General features: G+C 45.9%; 1 protein-coding gene across 8 annotated transcripts in view; it reads left to right on the top strand.

Moving 5' to 3' along the window:
- Positions 1-20,709, top strand: part of TNIK (TRAF2 and NCK interacting kinase) — a 376,662-nt gene that overhangs the window by 258,876 nt on the left and 97,077 nt on the right. For all 8 annotated transcript variants that reach the window (XM_032847930.1, XM_032847923.1, XM_032847929.1 and 5 more), the window contains exons 8-10: positions 8,355-8,409; positions 10,357-10,435; positions 18,698-18,873. In XM_032847930.1, coding sequence (XP_032703821.1) covers positions 8,355-8,409; positions 10,357-10,435; positions 18,698-18,873 — 310 coding nt within the window. The remainder of the gene's footprint in view (positions 1-8,354; positions 8,410-10,356; positions 10,436-18,697; positions 18,874-20,709) is intronic.

Genomic DNA, 20,709 nt, shown 5'->3' with positions numbered 1-20,709 from the left:
CACCACATGTAAAGAATGAGCCAAGCTGCATCTGTCCATGCAGTTTCTGACACACAAAGTTCATTTGCAGCCCCGTCCAAGTTCAGGTGTTTGGTACCATGCCTCCCTGGTCCGTTTGACCCAGCGTTATCTCCCAGCCTCAGAAACGTGTGTCAACACTTTGGGCTCTCATGTGCTGTAGATCTTTCCACCTAAAGGGTATGTTTGCAATGAAAGATGACTTGAAAGCCACCAGGTTTTGTTAGATTTCACAAAAGCCCTTCCTTGAAAATACAGACCAATGTAAGAGAAGAATATAATTTTATTATTTGATTTATTATTCATTGATTATCAGCTACTATATGAGATATCTTGAGATATCTACTATTTAAGATATCTTCAAAGACTGCTATAGATTTTTCTAGAAACTACCATAATTCAATAAAAGAAAGGCCTCTGTAGGAAGGTAGTCCAAAGAGCCCATGCTTTTCGGTGCAATCTGGTTTTGTCTGATACCTACCAGGCATGGTAAGTAACTGATTGAAAATAACCCCTAAGGAGGAACACCAGAATCTCATATGCCTGGTGTGTTCACTTTCCCCTAGAGGCCCTTCCTTTCTTGTTTTCAGAAATTCTGTCAAAACACTTCAAGCAAAAGGAAAGGTTTCATTTCCCTGATAAGTGTGTGGGGCAATAATGAGAGCTTTCTTATTTAATAACAAGCATTCAAAGATTTAAAATTAAGAAAGCCATTCAAAATTCCTAAGCTGTTTAAATTGTTATTTTTGAAATTTGAATTTCAGTTCAGTTGGATGGGAGTTGTCAAGGGTTTTATCGTCCCGTGGATCTATTGCTTTAACAGAACTACTCACACTAATGAAAGTTCTCTGCAGCCAAATTCTCAGCAATAGGGAACTGGTGGAGTGAAGCCAAGAGCATCTGGCCAGTGGAATACCATGCAGCCATTTCAGCAATGGGGCAGCGTGCGTGCTGAAGCTGGACAGATCCCAAGATAGAGTGTTAGATGCTAAGAGCAGCTCACGGTGTATAGAGTACACAACATCTAGTCTTACTAGTCCCTACCCCATGGATATATGATGTGGGAATGGAGAGCTTAACATTTTTATTTTATATATATTTTTTATATATTTTATTTTATGTATTTTTTTGTTCTGCGCCCCACCCCCCCCAACCCCCAATAAACTGGCCTTGCTTTTATGTTAAATTAGTAAAGAAAAATCCAGTGAAACGGCATAGCCCCTCCCTCACCCCCCCACTCCCGCCCCATCCTCTGGCCCAACCTGCACTGATGTTGTATGTTAGTCACCTCGAGTCTGCTTACGGGACTTTGCACACAGGTGCCGTGGATCATTGGCAGCCCTGGGTGTCTCCTCCGGGCTCAGGTGAATGTTGTACTGGGGCTGTGGAGTGAGCTTGAAGGCTCCCATGTTACAGATAACTGGCTTTAATCAGGCAGGCTGAAAGGAGAAATCGCGACTCGTCAGGTGTCACCAAGATTCATGCAGGGTGTGATGGGAGAGGACAATACTCAGATTACAGAATGGGGTTTACATTCCCAAGTGAGGCCTGGCCTCTGTCTATTGCTGAGAGTCAAACAACTCCCCACCCTTATTCGGAAGGAGGGAAGGATGATAGAGATACCATGTTATTATCACCCGTAAGAAGCTGACATTCCTATGAAATGCGTTCCTATGGCTCCATGCTCCCATCCACCTGTCTAGAAGTCCTCGTTGAGACACAGCAGGACACCCCTGTCCCCACCTGCGTGTCCCCAGCTGGAGGTAATAAAGCTATTCTAACATTTCCCCTTGGGTCAGGTAACAAATGTGGATGAACGAGGCCCTGAAGATTATTGCCCTCAGTTTGTTTTATGTAGGAAATGGAATTATTTAAATAGCTCCCTCTTCCTGAACATCCTCAGTGACCCCGAGTGACCCAAACCCTTGGCTCTTTACACAGAATGTAGAATATATAAGTGTAAGGCCTAGTGAATCAGAGTGAAGCTTTTGAAGTCAGACAGGACTGTTTTACAATGTAGACATTGCTTCTGTCTGTTACCTGGGGAAGCTATTGAAACCTTCTGAGTCTCCACGAAATGGGAAGAATAGATCGTAGATCACAAGGTTGCATTAGAATAAAATGAGCTCACAGCTACAGAGGAACGAATTTGGTGCCTAACACTTGGAGCTCCTCGACCTATTATAGTTGATATTTATGCTTGTGTGTCATAGGAAGGTACTACTATTTGGGGTCTTTTTTTTTTTTTAACCGAAAAAAGCCAGCAACATCATATGAGTCAAACCTCATATTTGTATGACACACCTTTACTTGTCTGCTTATGTTGAGTCAGAACCTGCTTCTCCATAACTTCTACCCCTAGGCGAAGGTGCTTCCCTTAGGGCTCGCACCCAATAAATACAATTCCGTTTTTCCAGCTGGAGCATTGCCACAGAGAGAATAATAATACGTCACAACAGAAGACTGTTCTCTGGTCCGTGAGACTTGGTCAAGTCCACTGTCCTGGTCGTGCCTGTTATTACACTGTGGTCTGTCAGGTCTAGACTACCTTGCTATCTATCCTCTGCTTTGGGATAATGGCACTAGCACTCAGTGAACCCCTTTTCTGCCTGTCCATCTGGCTTTCCACAAGGCTCTTCCAGGAAAGGGAGCCCACAAGGCTGGAGGAGGTGGGACATGCCCTTTCCCTCTGCTTCCTGTAAGACACCTGCATCATCTCAGTGACTTTGCTGAGAGCCGTGACATGACAGAGCTCACTGCCACCATCCCTGACCCTGGTGGGCTGGCTGCACTGCTGGTCAGTGATAACAATGCCAGTGTTTTGCAATCTCCACTCTTTTCATTGCATTGTGTTAAGCACTGTGCATATATATATATAAATATCGCCTTATCGAGTTCTGGTATTAACTCTGCCAGACAGGTAGGTGTTCTCTTCCCATTCTAGGTCAAGAAATGGGTTCTGAGGAATTAAGTGGCTTGCAAGCTTGTTGTCAGAGCTGAGAGTCAAATCTAGGTCTGTCTGTCTAGCAGGAGCTCTTTCTGCCTCTTCATGCACAGGATGGGGGTGGGGAAAGGGGCAGGGGCTCTTTACTGTGCCCCTGTAACCCTCTCTTTCCTTGTGTAATTGGTTGACCCATCTGCAAGTGTCCTTTTCTTCATGGGTTGGGCAGCCGAGCCCCAAAAGGGGTGCTCGTTGGCTGCGTTCAAGTTGCCTGCCTGCCTGCTGACCACCCCCACCCCACACCGGCCGGAAGCTGCGTACTCGCCCCTGCCTTCTCAAGAGGCACTAGAATTTGTCTCTGTTCCATTTGTAACGCACACAGGACTGGGCTATTAATCATGCCACAGGCCAGGCTGCACAGCACCTCTGGAATAATGAATTACCCAGCTCCTGCCAAAATGAGTCACACCATGGCCACAAAGGAAACTTATCTCTCCCTGACTCTCTCCCCATCTTGTTCCCCCCTCTTCCCTTTCTCGTCTCCTGTGATCTGTCTTGCCAGTTGTAACTGGAACATTTTCTCCCATATTTAAGTTCTGAAGTGTCTTTGGGACTTGCTAATGTATCCAAAGGCTTAAAACAAGTCCCGTCAAGGACGTTTATTGCTATCTAGCATGGGCAGCTAAGCGTAGCTTACAAGCAGCTCTGGGTATATATGGCCAGGAATATAAATGTGCCTTTTGGAAAGGAAGAGAACCCCAAGGGGGGAAATGTGTGTGTGTGTGTGTGTGTGTGTGTGTGTGTATTTTATATGATATATAATACACACACACACACACACACACACACACACACATTTATTTATTTATTTATTCCTAATGATGATATCAAACAAGGTCTTAAAGAAGAAGCACTTTCTGGCCTGGTCATGTGACAGAGGTTGCACAGGACTTGGGAGGGTCACACCCTCCCAAGGGATTGTTTTGGGACTTAGGGGGGAAGCTGCTTAAGAGGGGATCTGAGGTGATGTGTCCTGAATAAGAGAAATCTTTCTCTTCCCTGACTTCTGCTGCTTCCTTTGGGGGTAAACCAGGATCACCTAACAACTGGGACCTCTCCATTTTTCTGCTGTCAGAATTTTTTTGCTCAAATTATTGCTGTCTACATATTATCACTAAGGAAGGTTTTTGGCTGTTCTTATGTCTCTTTACATCATCAGAAGTCTAGAGGCAGGCCGTCCAGGGTTGGTGTAGTAGCTCATGGATATACTCAAATCCAGGCTCCTACCATTCTACCCTGTTGTAATTAATTTGTTGACTTACTGCCTCACAGTTGTAAAATGGATGCTGTAACCCTAGATATCGTGTTTTTATTCAAGGCACTAAGAAGTGGGAAAGAGTTGTCAAGACATCCACTGTGTTTGTCACTCTTATCAAGAAAAACAAAAGCTTTCCCCAAAGCTCCCAGAGGATGTCCACCTGTGTCTTATCGGCCAGAACTACTTCTCATCCTTACCTGTCCTCCTTAGCTGCAGGGGAGTCTGGAAAAACAAGCTTAGCTTTCCTGCGCTCTGAAGTGGAGGCAGCAAGGGAAATGGGGACTGAAAAATTCTTGTGGGGTTAGCCAACAAACAAGGTCTGCCACAACCAGAGAGAGGGGACTCCTAGAAGAATGTATTGGGCAGACACAGGCAGCTTACCTAATAGTGGAGAAGAAGGAAATTCATATGCTTGAGCTTTACCGTGGGCCCAAGACTGTGCCAGGCAGCAGACCCGTGTGCATGCATGTCCCAGTTAGCTCTGTTGTACACTGAGCAAGCTAAGCTCTGAGCAGTGTTCTGCGGGTAGTTAGGAACATGGATTTGAATGCACGTTCATCTGACTTCGAAGACTATTCATGCTGCCTCTGGGAAGTTGAAGCCTATTTCCTAGCACTGGTTTTTCGGGTGCCTCTCTGGATCTTAGCAACTTCGTTGAGTCTCCAGCACCTTCATTACCCGTAAATGAAGTAGGAATTTGGAACAATTCTTTTATGGGCCCCTCATAAGTTTTACTTATAAGATGAATACTCGGGCTTTTATGTCGTGATGACAGTGCTCCAAAGCCGGTGTTGAGTTGCTCTGTGGTCTTGGGTACATCCTTTCCCCTTGTCTGTGAAATAGAAGGTGGGAGATGCCCTACGAGAAATCTAACAGTCTTAGGACACAGTTTTTGCCCCTTTCCCTCATGCATCTTTCATTTGTTCGTTCATCCAACAATTATTTCTTAAGTGCCTACTGTGTGCTGGGTGCTGCTCTGGGTACTTGGTATAAACTAGGCAACAAAACAAAGATCCCTGCCCTCATGGACCTTGTGTTATATCCAGTCTGTGTGTGCTGGGGGCCGGGGACACAAACAGTAAACATAACACAGTATAGATTAGGAATGAGTAAATTACACAGATGTGAGAGGGTGATTCATTCTCTGGGGCGCAAAAGTGGGAAAGGGGACGGGGTCTGGCAAGGCCCGAGGAGACAGTCATGGGTCTCCACTGAGAACATGGCATTTGAGCAAAGACTTTACAGAGAGGAGGATGTCAGCCAGCACACAGTTAGGGTTGTGGCTGCAAGCAGAGGGGAGAGCGAGAGCAAGGACTCAGAGTCAGATGTTTGCCTAGATTTTCTGCATGATTTTTCCCCATCTGAGGATTGGCCTGGAGCTCTTCTCTCCTGAGCCCTGTCATTTCGAAGTGTTGGCCTTCAGTTGGCTTTCAGACCCACTCAAACTTCCAGGAGTTGAAGGCCACTTAAATTTGACCCTCCTGTGGCCCTTAGGGACAGAGAGCCTGGCCACCGCCTCTGAATTTGTACCTCATTGCACATGAGAGAAATACTTGATTTATGGAGATAGAGGGAAAGTGATAGAACCACCAAGTCCTATTGAAATCCTATCAAAATAGCACAGCCTACCATCTCCAGTCTATTCCTGCTGTGTTTCCTGTTTAATACCTCCTGCACTGTGAGTGACTCAGTGGTTTTTTTTCCTTAATTTTTTTTTTTTTTGAGAGAGAGAGAGAGAGAGAAAGAGAGAACGAACAAGTAGGGAAGAGGGTTAGAGAGAGAAGGAGAAGCAGATCCCCTGCTGAGCAAGGAGCCCGATGTGGGGCTTGATTTCAGGACCCCAGGATTACAACCCGAGCTGAAGGCACATGCTCAACCGACTAAGCCACCCAGGCACCCCTGACTCAGTGTTTCTGTCATGTTGTCAAATGATTATCTATGTTGATCAACCCTAAAGCCCCAGGTAGGAGAGCGTTGTGTTTTCTGCTTTACCAGTTACTGCTCCTGAGTCAGTGCACTGTAGGGGCATGGGCTTTCCCCATTAGCTGCAGCGGGGCCTCTCTAAGCAAGGCCAGGAGCCCCCAGTCACCTCAGTCACTTGCTGGGCTGTGCAAACATGTGTGTATGTGTGTGTGTGTGTGTGTGCGCGCGCGTGTGCATGTGTGATGACAACTTTGAATACATCTTGAAATGTAACAAAGAAAAAGAATGAGAGTTGCCTTCTTGAGTTGTGTTCTAAGCGGAAAGGTGACTTAGGATCTGAGAACAGTGATATTGTGCAGGTGTGTTATTATCCCAAGTCAAACTGAGAACATGTAACATGTGAACTGATTAATAGGCTCATGAATTAAAAGAATCTCCCCTTAGTCCTTTTAGAGGGTTAGTGTGTGTCCCAGACACCTACTCTAAAGTAGATGACACTTCAGGCAAGAGGCTACACCCCTCCCCTGCAAGAAAGCCCCTGTGGGCATGTGCGGGTCTCCGTCAGGATACTGAGCAGAGTTGGGTGTCACTCACAGGGTGCTCAGAAGTTTAGTTCTGGTTAATGGCTCAGCATGGATTTCATAGTCCCTTTTCTACGTATATCTCCTTTCTTGTGGCCTTGAAATTTGTTTGATGGCAAGAACAAGGAAACTTAACTTTGATCTCTGTAATCTGCGAGAGGTTAGAGGAGAGAATTCAGAATGACATACAAAATGCAGGATATATTGAAAATGAAAGGAAGGTGAGAGTCTTCATCAGGATTGTAGGCCATTGAACCAAATTTCACATTGTATGACCTTAACCAGTGTGCAGGGGCATTGAAGCAGCAAGCTTCCTTATCTGGTTTCCCCCTTTTTTGATTTGCTCCCTCCTGTGCAATCCCTAGGGACAACTGAGCCATAGACGCAGAGAGGAGGAGAAGCATGCTATTGCAGACTCAGATTGTATAGGAGGGGGTAATGGCATGAGTCTAGAAAATTCTGAAAAGAATGTAAAAGTCCGTCTTACCATAAGAAAGAACTTAAGGGTACAGGCTCTCTGTTTTGCATATTGCCTACTTACAAGATCAAAGATATTGTTCATTCATTCAACAAACATATCAAGCACATGCCTGGCTCTGTCCTGGGCACTGGAGATTATCAGTAAACGGCACCACCCAACAGTTTCCCTGTCCTCATCTTATTTGATTAAACCGTCTGAAGTTGCTGTCTTCGTAGGTCAAAGACAATTCACTAAGTACACATTTACTATATGATTCAGCCATTCTACTCGTAGATGTTTACATTAAAGAAATAAAAGCCTATGTCCATACAAAGACTTGTATGTGAACATCCGTAGCTGCTTTATTTGGCGTAGCTCAGACTGGAAACACTCCAAATGTCCGTCCACAATGGATAAACAAATTGTAGTAGGGATAGCTACAGGATGGAACAGCAGTGGCAGTAAAAGGGAATGAAGTACTGCCACACACTGTCCATTACATTCCAGAGAGAAAGGGAATGATTCAATGTCTGTAAAACTTCAGAAGATGCAAACTAGTCCACAGTGACAGAAAGCAGATCAGCGGTTGCCTCAGAGCGGGAACTGGGTCAGGGGACAGCAAGGGCAGGAGGGGAGATTTCAAAGGAGCACGTGCAACATTTTGGGGGTGCTAGGTATATTTAGTGCTGATTGTGGTGATGGTTTCCCAGGGGCAGACGCCTCCAGACTTGCCAAATGATAACACTTGAACTATAAGCAGTTAATTCTATGATAATTATACCTGAATAAAGGTGTTAAAAAAAAAAAACAGTCAAATCATACCAGTTTCGTATGGTTTGATACGCAGATAAATTTTGGTGATCAATTAATTTCTAAAACCTCATATTCATTTTTCATATATTTACTGAAAATCCGCAGTGTGTCAGATCATACCGTGAAAGATGCTACCCACAAAAAGTAGAAAAAAAGAAAAAGGCCACTTTTAAGCTTCCTGGGTGAAACAGGTCTATAGAGGATTGCCTTTCCTGCAGGGAGTTCTGGAGCCGTTAGCAGCTGAAGCAGCTTCCTCTCGGTCGCCTGCATTTGTGATGCGTGTGCCTTTGTCTCTTTCAGAGTGACCTGTGGTCCTTGGGAATCACCGCTATCGAGATGGCAGAAGGTGCTCCCCGTAAGTACCGTCCTCCGGGTGCGATCTGTCGCGGGGCTGCTGTCCGCGGACCCTGCGCCTTCCCTGCCAGGTGCCGGCGCGTCTTTCCTTCCGAGCCGGGTGTGGGTTCGAGCCGGCGCGTGGAGCGGGCAAAGTCGTCTCAGCTCCGCCAGGAATCCGTTCGTTTTAGAGCCGCGTGAGGATCTTGTGTCCGGAGGGGAAAGAAGGAAAGGGAAAAGGCACTCCGGGAATGTGGGTTGTTTGACAGATGCCGCGCGTCCTTGATTCCTGATCTGCTCTTTACTCGGAGCAGAGCTGGGGCCCGCCCGCAAAGCCCGGGAGCTCCAGCAGCGCGAATCAGAGCCGGTTCTCAGCGCGCGATTACGCAAACCCTTGTACTCGGGTGCTCTCCCTCCTCACAGGATACTGCTGTTCGGATCTTTAGGTGTGAGGCCGAGTGGCCGGGGCTCGGGCCGTTGGGGACCGTCGGAAAGGCCTTGCGCTGTGGCGTGTCGGTGCTGCCGAGCGCCTCCAGCAGCCGCGTGCTGCCCGTGACCTCGGGTTCCGGGGACTTCCCTGCAGGAAGCCGGCTCACCAAGGGTCCGGCTGCTGGTGCGGCCCCCGGGGCCCCGCTCCACCCCACAGCCAGTGTCCTAGCATGGCAGGGATAGAACGCAGGCTTTTTTCTCGAAGACACAAACTCTCACCCCTCAGGTCCACCGCTTCCTTTCCTCGGTCTAGCACACACTTCAGCTGCCTTGTCTGCCTCTCGCTTTCACTCCAATCAGACTTGCAGAGCAATGAGACAGGTGTGCCAGCCGGCCCGGCCCCCTCCCCACTGCCTTTCAGGCAGGAATTCTCCCTGGAACTATCTTCTCACGTGGTTAGTGCTGCCTTGGCCTCTGCTTTCCAGAGGACCTGACCCAAAACAGCCCCCCTCTGTGCCTGGCAGGTCATTCTGCTCATAGGGCTGTTTCTCTTCTCATTATCCTAGACTTCGTATTTCTCACTCTAGAGTTGGTAGAATTCTTCTGTAGTGTGATTGATTTGGAGTGTCTGTTGACAAAATTCCCTTCATTCGCAATGCTAATAGGCATTTATGAATCAGAAAAATCGTATATTTCAGTCCAAAATATTATTCTCATATTATCATTCTTGATGAGTAGTAGAGGGGGCTAAAAATAAATGTCTACTTCCAGAATCCTTTAGTTTTTAAGGAGACTATATTTTTACTCTGGGCAAAAAGGAAAAGATAGCCCCAGAGGTTTGAGAAGTAAACTAGTGAAATATTTTGATTAAAATAAGAATGCGTGAGTGCTTTCTCTCTAAACCATAATGCCGTATTTACAGGTTGAGATATTTTAGTAACTCTAATACCAGAGCCTCTTTGCCTTGATCTCTCTGTTCTTCCTGGGGCCAGTGAGCAAACAAACAAACAAACGAATGAACAAAACCCAGAAACAAGCCTGTCATGAAACCTGAAAAGCCATGAGGACATTTGGAAATACAGAGAGAAAGGTGTTCTGGTCTAGTGCTTTAGACTCTAAAAAAATCTATGCAGATAGCACTGCATGTGTATGAACCTTCAGTGTGTAAGAAATGGCCCATCTAGCTTTCATTTTATGACTTAGGCTTTTACAAATTAAGAATAACCTACCATCTCCATTGTGGTTGTTACCCTGATACTGTTCACTCTGAATCTGAGATGGTTATTTATAGCAAAGCAAAGGCTTTGACCCTTTAACTTGGTTTTCTTACATATGAAATGAAGTAGAAATGTTAACAGTGTACAGTTAATATGCAAATTTTATGAGACTTCTGTGATTCGACATCCGCTCTGTTGAATGTTCAGCACATAGAAGCTTGGCAGTCTTCTGACTTTGCTCACTGGGCCTTTGCGGCCTCAGAGCCGTTCGGTCTGGGTTTGGCATCCTAACCTGAGCTGGCCCTTGCTTTGGTCTCTTGCAGCTCTCTGCGACATGCATCCCATGAGAGCCCTCTTCCTCATCCCCCGGAACCCAGCGCCTCGCCTGAAGTCGAAGAAGTGGTGAGTCTGGTCTTCTTCGGGGCTTTGCTGATCCTAGGGCAGGGTCTTCCTGCCATGGTCTCTTGGACGAGCTCAGATCCTTAGGTCCAGCTGCATGATGAGACCAACATATACCGAGACCTGGGGGGTGACTTTCCTTGCGTTATCACTTATCTTAAAGCATGTATTAAGTACCTACTATTTGCACCAAAAGTCTTGATCACCACACCGTCAAGGTAAGGAGCTAGTAGCTAAAGTGAGTCGTGGAACCCAAGTAATAACATGAAAGCTCTTGGATTTATCAGCCACCTAAGAAATAGCTTGCCTGACAGCTCAAGACATCTCATTAGAGAGGGTGAGAGTTCCAAGAGTCAGCCGGCCAGGTTGGCTGGCTTTTCTTCTACTCCTTAACATGGTAATTCCATTCAGTACATACACACACCTGGTAACATGAGGGATGATTTAACTGGTCTGTGCATAATTATTTGTAACATTTGTTTTTATTATCACTTTCCCTTTATGGCACATGATACCGGCTTCTTATTTGGGGCAGTGATACAAACTTCCCATTTAATAAAGTTATTCACATCAAAAATTGACCTAATTTAAAGAAAAATACCAAGTGGATACTAGGATGGATGATGGAAGAATCCGGTTAAAAGTTGTGTTGGTAGAGGGGCTCCTGGGTGGCTCAGTTGGTTAAGTATCTGACTCTTGATCTCAGCTCAGGTTTTGATCTCAGGGTCATGAGTTCAAGCCCTGTGTTAAGTTCCAGGCTGGGTGTGGAGCCTACTTAAAAGACAAACAAGCAAACAAAAAATTGTGTTGGTAATATACAACTGACTCGAGTTTGGGAAATACAGTTCTATAGGTTACACCAGAAGTTGCACTTTTGTGTGTACGTATATCAGTGTCTTTGTACCTTATCACTGCGTAACAAAAATTCATGGCTTCTTTCTTCCCCCTGTGTATATGGTGTATCCTGATACCTCCCAATACATTCTTGAATCTGATTGCCCTGGCCTGGGGCCAATTCCTGGACCACTTAGGATCCCCTGTCTTTTTCTAGAGACATATTCCGGGCTGTTAGAGAATGAAGGCTCAAGACCTTTCTGCCCCTTTTCATACTCATGATCACTTCACGATCACCGTGGACTGGGACCGGGACCGTTATGTTTCTCCCCTTCCCACCCACAACCTCACCGTCTGCTATACAGAGAGCAGTCTAAATGAAACAGTCACCTGGTAGTGACATAGCAACCCCGGTGAGACAAGAGAAAGGCACATGACACAGGGAAGAGAGGGAACCAGCCAGAGGGGACCGGCAGCCCCGAGTTGCTGAGGCCGGCGGAGGAAGAGCTTGAGGGTTGCTATTGGAAACGAGGAGCCCTGCTCTGTGTGAGCCAGTCGTTCTCTCCCCAGCAACAGCCTTCCATTGGGTACCTGTACAGCACATGACCAGCAAGGCCTGGACACCCTGCTTCCTCCCTTCTCCCCAGAACAGGCTCCCTGGGAAAGAATTTGTCTCGGTTCCTTCCTAGGAAGCACCAAAGCCCTCTGCTAGCTTTCTGCTTGTCCTTCTTGCCAAGCCTCTCTGCCCCCCATATACACACTGTATACAGTGGGCTTTACTTACCCTGTGCCCTCTCTCCCTTCCCGCTCCCTGCTCCCTGCGGGACAGTTGTTTCCAGGGTTCAGCCCGCAGAGGACAAACTGCCATCCACACGTGTGTTACGTTTGGTCAGCACAATGTGGCCACATGCCGTATCTCGGAACATTGGTATTAATTACCAACTTTTAGGAATTTGGGTACTGAGCACCACGTTCAGATTTCGGGCCTTTTGTGCAAAGATGAGGCACTACTGCCCGGCTGAGTGGCTCCTGCTTCTTTTAGGGTACCAGGTGGCCCTTCTGCCCATTGCCACCTCTCCCAGGCTCTGAAGCTGGAGTCTGTTGGTCACTGCGCTTGTCCTGTTTTCCTCTTATCCTGGGCCTGCACTGCCCTTTGCTTGACCTCTCTGCTCCCTTAGCAGAGTGGATGAACAGCCCCTGCACTGTGGTTTTGGATTTTCATTGACCCTGCTCCCAAAAAGAGCAACTCTGCACTGACCCTGTTTGAGAATAAGGAAAATACAGGCTGACTTTGCTCCTTCTAACCTTAGACAACGGGAAATAATTCTGGTGGTGCTGCCAGGAGCTGAGTCGGTCCAGGGACAGTGAGGAACCCAGGCCTCCATCTCACCCAGCCTCCCTGACTCCGAAGGAGAGCCAGTTAAGAGTGTGAGTGCCGTGCTGCTGGACAGAGGGGAAATGACTTGGCTGTTTGAGAGAGTGAGTGGGAAAACAGAAGCCCTGGTGAAAGACTCTTTCTCACTCAGAACCTGGCCTTTATAAGATGGCCATGCAGCCCATCCACTCTGCCGCACCCCCACCCCCTCAATCCTTGCACTCCTTGCCCCGGGCCATAGGAAACAGGATGTGGCTCCCAATTCTCTTCAATAGAATTCTACTTTTTTTTTTAAGTTTTGTTTTTTTTTTTTATTTGATGGAGAGAGAGAGACAGGGGGAGCAGGAGAAGGAGAAGTAGGCTCCCCATTGACCAGGGAGCCCAATGCGGAGCTGGATCCCAGGACCCTGGGATCATGACCTGAGTCAAAGGCAGATGCTTAACCAACTGAACCACCCAGGCGCCCCAGTGGAATTCAGCTTTTTAAGTGAAAATATGTAAGTGCTGCAGAGTACTTTCTTGAATAACCAGGTCCAAAACGATTTAAAATAAGTTAGGATTTGCTTTAATATGCCCTAGTGTTTGGGAGGAAGTGAAATATTTTAGCTGTTTTCTTTCATTTTTTAAGGGAGAGGATCCCTCTCCCCGCCCATCAAGAGAAACAAAACTCCAGAATATTCTTTTCGTGTATTTTCTGGCTGATGAATGATCAGAGGAAGTACACTGTTCTCAGGGTGTATATCAAAGTACCGCCAAAGGGGGCGCCATTATGGTAGAGATGGGCCATGAACTCTTTACAATAAGCATTGAGTTGAGGGTCATTTCCGACTACTTGCAGGACCTACAACATACGGGACATATAAGGCATATGTGTGTTGTAGACTCAGTAATTTCTGTGTGTGTGTGTGTGTGTGTGTGTGTGTGTGTGTGTTTAATACATATATATATATATGTCATATATATATGACATACATATACATATATATATGATTTATATATATATATACATATCATATATATATGATCTTAACCACAACCCCCAGCCAGGTGCTCTGAGTCCTCAGTTCTGCAGCTCTAAGACTGAGGCTTGGGTGGGTTATGTTCCTTGCACAAGTCTGTACAATCTGTTAGTTTCCGAGGTTTGTCACCCCTGTTCTCTCTACTGGATCATCCGGTCTCTTAAGTTCAAGGTTTTGACTGATAGAGAATGGAATACTGATCTCTTAGTTGAACATTATTTTCCTGTGCCTTAATATTAGGAAAAGAAAGGTAGGAGCGCTGCTCTTTGCCCCTTCATTGTTGGCAGGGGGCGTTGGGGGAAGTACCCACTCACCAGAACCTGGCGCTTTCTCCCCCACCCCCCCATCAGCAAGACAAGGAGAGGCCTCAGTGCCGAGCAAGTCATGTGGCCAGGGCTCCCGTCAATGCCCAGGTGGCCCAGCCATTCAGTAATTAGGTCTTTGGGAGGATTTTAACCTCAGCCGAATTAGAGGCCAAGGATGCTCTCAGCCCCTGTCTCCATGTCACCATGGGCAAATGAGCGGTGAGCTGGGACTCCCATTTCCTCCTCCTGTCTCTACACATGGCCAGACTCCACCCCCATGGGCCAACCATCTCCTTCAACACAATTCCTCTCCTTTCTCTTCCCACCATGCTCACCCCTGCTCCCCGGCACTACCCAATGGTACAGTTGCCCGCAGGAGTTTCTGGAGAAACACGGGGATAACTTCATTCCTGTAAAGGAGGGTTGGTCTGTTTCTTTTCCCATGCTCTTTCAATATGACGATTCTACACAGACAAAGAAGTGCTTGACGGTGATCATTAGAAAAATCGTAACTGCTTCCGGGCATTAATACAAGTCTGATGAATCACTGACCTCTACCTCTGAAACGAATAATATCTTACATATTAATTAATTGAATTTAAATTTAAAAATTAAATAAATAAAATGAATACATACATCTTTTAAAAAAAAAGAAAAATCTTAAGTGCCTGTCATTGGAAAGAGACATGAGGTTCCTTGGCCCAGCACACTTGTGCTCCAGATGAAGACCAGAGGCCTGGTGAGGTGAACTGGCTTAGCCAGGCTCCTGGGCTCCTCATGGCTAGATCCAACCTAGAACCCTTGCCTTCTGCTTTCACTCCAAAGCTTGTAGTCCCTCCTGCTATTTTATGAGACACCAGTTCTGATTCTTGGTGGGTTTTCAGGCACTGTTCTTTGTTGTTGTGTTTTTTTAAAGATTTACTTATTTATTTTTAAGAGACAGAGCAGCAGCACGGGCAGGGGGTGCAGAAGGACAGGGTGACAGACAATCTCTAGCAGACTCCTCGTTGTGTGTGGAGCCCAACGTGGGGCTCCATCTCACAACCCTGAGGTCACAACCTGAGCTGAAACCGAGAGCTCAACGCTCAACTGACTGTGTCACCCAAGCGCCCCAGACATTTTTGTTTTTTAAGAAATGACAAAGCTATGTGTGTGTGTGTGTGTGTGTGTGTGTGCGCGTGCGCACGTGTGTTCTAAATGAAATAATAATAATAGAAAGCAAATATCAGAAAATACTTCAAATTAACTGAATTTGCTAGTAGTAATGTGACTTTGGACTTTGTTAAAATCAAAACAAAAATTGCTGCACAGATTTTTTAAATTAACCTTTTTTGCGTGGTCTCCTTGGAGATAATAGTCCGGTTGACTCTTCCTCTAGCATATCTAACCCAAATATATATGAAATAATTCCCTTTAAGAACACTACACTATTCAGTTCCACAGAGGTTGAACTTCAAATTTCTCCCTCCAGCCCTAAAGGCAGAGAGAGTCCCATTGTTTAAGCCTGGTGATGATCAGACTTGCCGGGACCTTGTCAACACAGCAATGGTAATAACGATGACTACAACGATGGTAGTCGCAACAACAGCAAACATACGTACAGGTTATGATGTAACCGGCTCAGTGCTAAGTATTTCACATGCGTTCATTCACTGAATCATCACAGCAGACTTTTGAGAGAAATCCTAACAATATCACCATCAGCAACCAGGGAAACTGACACACAGAGAAGTTAATTAATCTGCCCAAAGTTACACAGTTAAGTGATAGAGCCCAATGTAGAGAAGAAGAGTCGTTCTGGGCAAATGCAAATTCGAAAGCTCAAACTACATTTAGGGAGTTCCAGGTTACCGAAAACTTTTAGCCAGACTGGTTATAATGATTAATGTGATAATCTTTCAGGCGTGTTTAATTCCTCAAACACAATTAAATATATAAGCCAAGAAACTCCAGGAAGATAAAGTGTTTGGTGAGGCTGGTTTTAGATCCGGGGCTTCCCACTGTAAGCACCAAACATGAACTTCTGTGTCTCCAGGCCAGCCCTGGGGGAATCAGTATGATTAATCTTGGGCATTTTTTAAAAGAGACAGAACTAAATTCCCAGCGCAGAGATGCAAACAATAAAGTTATATAAATGTACTTTAAACCTGTTAGACCAATCGGGAAACAGTCAAGTGGTGTGCAACTGAAGGGAAGGGTTTTTACTTTTAATTAAATGTGTAATTAAGCATATTGATTCTTTGGTCACACTAACTTAAATAAGAGCCAATGAATCTTTCTTTGAAGACTGGTTTTAAGGAAGCATTATTTTCTCTTCAAACGATACCATTTTTAAGAAGACATGAGACATGAGAAGACATGAGACATTGAGAAGACATGAAACATGAGAAGACATGAGGCATTGAGAAGACATGAGCTTTGTGGTCCTGCACATCTTGGCCCAACCTCTGGACGCAGAGTTATTCTCCTGAATATCTCTGAAGGTCCCTTCCCACCGGAAGAGGCGGCGGAAGGAGGGCTCTGTACCGCAGTTTGTTCTGTTGAACTCTGAACACACCCTCCTCCTAGAGATGCCACTGCCTTGTTTTAGGCATCAGTATTGGGGAATGGAATGTGCAGTTTTTCAAACCTGGATCTCATGTTTAAGTTGGGCGTGATTGCTTTTATTTAGCACCTTCTAATTAATAGTTGAGCACTTTATAAAAAGAAAGCACTTCCTTCTAGTTACAAGCAGGAAAAAAAAAAAGCCTTCATTTGCATTTCTCCTGAATTTTTAACAGCTCCCTGTCTGAATTTGTTTTTGTTTTCATGTTCTCAATACTGATTTTTCTACCTAGAAAAGTGCCGTGTGGAGTTTGTCTGTTTCCTCATACGGGTTAACCTTGTTCTCTTCAGGTTATTCCTCAGGCCATCCCGTTAGTCCATGAGGCTTCTTTCCCACAGTCGCTCCTTCGAGGGTGTCACGTTTGTGCCTCCACAGATTTGGCTGGTGGGCCTGAAAAAGAAAGCGTATTCAACACTGTCTCCTCTCCAAACCTCCCTTCCTGTCCCTCACAAGCACAGATTGGAAAGTAGCCATTTCACACACTTGTCCGGAACTCACATCTGATAACCATGGGGGCATTCATTTGTTCACCAAGCATCTGGGGGCAGGAGGGGTGCTCTGGCTAGAGATGACTCGGGCCCGCGGGACACTGGAGACCGCCAGTGTGGAGAAAGCCGGGGGCCATGAAGGACACGCAAGAAGGTGTCTACAGTGTCCACCCTGTTACTCCTGTTTTTCACAGTCCACAGGGCGGCTGGGGTGATCCCAAGCCTAGCCGGGTGCATCTACTTCTATGTTAAATAATTTAAAAGGTTGAACTTAACTTAGAAATTTGGGGAGGAAAAAAATAAGAATAATTCAGTCCTTTAAAATCACGGAGTAAGATGAGAAACTGCTTTGACCTGTGCCGACGGGGAGAGTGGTGCATCTATGAGTGGCCTCTTGTATTTGAATTTTAAATAACACGCCCACCGTTGTGTTCTGCGTGACAAGGACAGCTTTCAAGCCTGCAGTCTGTGCGGAGGGCCTGCCGGCCAGCCCAGGCAAACGGGCTCCTGGGATCCGCTCGTGTTACTCCACAGCACTCCACAGGAGGGCGACGGAGAGCACAAAATGGATTCCCTCCTCCTCTGAGCAGAGCGGGGCAGCAGAGAGCGCCACCTGAGTTCCCTTAAGGCCTCTGAGGGTGATATGCCAAGCTGCCAGTGGAACACACCAGAAAGGCATGCTATATAGTCGTGAAGTAATTATTTATGATGCTGGACAATTTCTTGGAACTCTTAATAAGAACATGCATGCCCAACTCATGAATCACAGCTAAAGTCCACCATTGTTTCTACCACGGTGTGGACTTCCTCCCCTGCTCATTGCCATGGTGTCTCTCGCCAGCTCTCCCCTGCCCTGGGCCTCTCTGGCACAGGGTTTATCTTTGAGGAAATAGTGCCTTTCTAGAGGGAGATAAATGCGCTTCTGGGTATGAACTTAGTCCCTAAGTTTCCAAGTCCTTAGGTTGATAACAAACATACACATACACCCTGTTCTTATTAATTAGAGAGCAAAGTGCAAAAGTAATTTTGAAATCACCAGTTAGAAAATTTGCTTAACCAAGTTCACTTTACCAAGTAAGAGTCTTTCTTGTTTCTATAAAATGTACTCTTCCTTACCTACCCAACCTTGATTTTGCTCTCCCCCGGCTTGCATTTTCTGCCTCATCTAGACAGCTTACCTCAGTGTCCCCCGATGTGTAGTGTGCTCAACCCCAGCCTTCGTTTTTCACCCTTTCCTGCCTCCCTGAACTGTCTTCCCAGAGTGATTTCCTCTTCCTTCTTTAAAGCCCAGCTCAGGCTCCCTTATTACAACATACCTTCCAGATATGAGTCTCACCAAGGTCCTTCTCTTCTCCGATTCCTTTTGGTCTCGTGTGTGATATTACACATAAACTGTGCAAAAATGCTCTTATGCGTGTAACTCCCATACATTGCCTGAACTGTGTGCTGTTGGTGACAGTGGCTTTGAGCCCCATTTTGCCTAATAAAGTTCTAGACCTACTCTGTGATTGGTTGATCCCTGTGTTGGCTAATGGAACCTATTTTCTTCTTCTTTTCATGGTCGTGTTTTAGAAAATGGAAGTTTGCTTTTTCTTTGGATTGTCTTTTTATCTGTGGGTTCCTCTCTTTCATGTGGCAGGTCAAAAAAATTCCAGTCATTTATTGAGAGCTGCTTGGTAAAGAATCACAGCCAGCGACCAGCAACAGAACAATTGATGAAGCATCCATTTATACGAGACCAACCTAACGAACGACAGGTCCGCATTCAACTCAAGGACCATATCGACAGAACAAAGAAGAAGCGAGGAGAGAAAGGTTAGAAGCACATTCGTATCTCAGCAAAGGAAACAAAAGAGGGAGCGGGCCATGGGCTTTCGGTATATTTGGAGGTGGCCGTGGGGGTTTCATATGGGCCTGCATTATTCTTTCATGTGAAGGGCTGCCTCTGGACTCGCAGCCTGTAGGCATCAGTGGAGTGAGACTGTGAAATGGAATCTTCATGAGAGGGCGGAACTGTAAGGAATATTCCCTTTTCCAGGCACTGACAAAAAGTCATGTTGAGTAATACTATGAAATGGTTTAGTATGACAAGTGATTTTCTTAGTTTAAACGAATATTCATGTTGTAAAAACTAAAAATCGACAGAAGACTACCTTAAAAAAACACTTAGTTGACATTTTTCTATACCGGCGGTCTTCAACATATACGTTTTTGTGCTCCGAGGCTTATTTCAATTTCAGAAATCAGAACGAAAAGAAAAAAAAAAAAGTCAGAACGAATTTTCTTAGAGTCACAGGGTTGCCAGACTTGGTATAGAGAACATTAATTGAACCTTGAGCTAGAATGTCATCTAATGTACTTCTTTATTTTATAGAGTCAAAACTCTTATCTCTTATGGCTCTTGCTATTGTACCACACTGTCTCCTCAGTGTGTCAGTGGAAAGGACATGAGGCAAACTTGGAGCCCTGAGACTGTATCTTGGTTGTTTGAATAGAGACTCAGACCTCCTTATCTAGCAACCTGACTACAGAGAAAGCTCACATGGTCTGGGGCAGGTTTTACGCCTTGGTGGGTAGGAAGTATGGAAGGTTGAGTTATGGGGAGGAAAGGGAAAGATCCAGATGACAGACAGGTTGAGTCCTCCCTGCGTGGAGGCAGGAGGAGCAGCGGGGATGGGGGGAAGGAGAGGTGACACTGAGGAGACATTATAGGGCTGGCGAGATGAGCACTGAGCATGTGCGGAGTGGAGGGGAAAGGGAAGGCCGGGCACCAAGGGCGGAGGCACTTGGCCATGTGCTTTTTCTCACTTCTGTCCTGGACGCCGTTCTCTGCCCTTTCTAAGCCAGATGGAGCACTGGAAGGTGGTGGGCAGCACAGGACGGAGGGCACTCTCCTTTTATTTGAATTCCCCTTCTTTGCTTCTGCAGTTGCTGTCTGTAACGTGGCGAGGAGGGAGCAGGTGTGTGGGGTGGGCAGTGAGAAGTGTGAGGCAAGACTGGGCAGACGTGAGGGCAGCTGGGGGCCAAACAGGAGGAGAAACCCTCAGTGAAGGTTCAAGGGAAGAGTTTCTTCCTGGCTGCCAGCCTCAGGAACTCAGGGAAATATGCGATCAGGTTCGACTCAGGAGATTATGAGGCTAAGCCAAAAAGGAGGCCCATCACCTGAACTAATAAAATAGTGTATGTCAACTATACTTTAATTAAAAAAATAATAATAATAACACTGTTAAATGTTTGGGGACCAAAGTATTTTTACTTCAAGTACTAAGTAGAAAATGAAGCTTCATTGGCTATTTTGATTGAACGAAAAATTTTTACAGCCCAGGAAAAGAAATACATAAATAAAAATCCCAAACAAAACAAAAAATGAAAATAAAGGAGCCCCATCTCCAGTTAGTCGTGGGCGGAGAGAGATGAGTGTCTGTTAGAAGTTGCTGGGAGGGGAATTGGAGGAACCAGGAAGAACCAGGCATGAGAGAAATAGGTAAATCAAAATCAAAATATTCCAGCACTGGGGCGCCTGGAGGGCATGGTCGGTTAAGTGCCTGACTCTTGATTTCAGCTCAGGTCATGATCTCAGCGTCATTAGATCGAGCCCTGTGTGGGGCTCCATGCTAAGTGCTGAGGGTGGGGTCTGCTTGCCTGAGGGTG

The sequence above is a fragment of the Lontra canadensis genome, unplaced genomic scaffold, assembly GCF_010015895.1.
Source record: "Lontra canadensis isolate GAN:19392208 unplaced genomic scaffold, GSC_riverotter_1.0 scaffold196, whole genome shotgun sequence".
Taxonomy (NCBI): domain Eukaryota; kingdom Metazoa; phylum Chordata; class Mammalia; order Carnivora; family Mustelidae; genus Lontra; species Lontra canadensis.
Note: the sequence above shows the minus strand (reverse complement) of the source record. Positions and strands in the feature narration are given on the sequence as shown.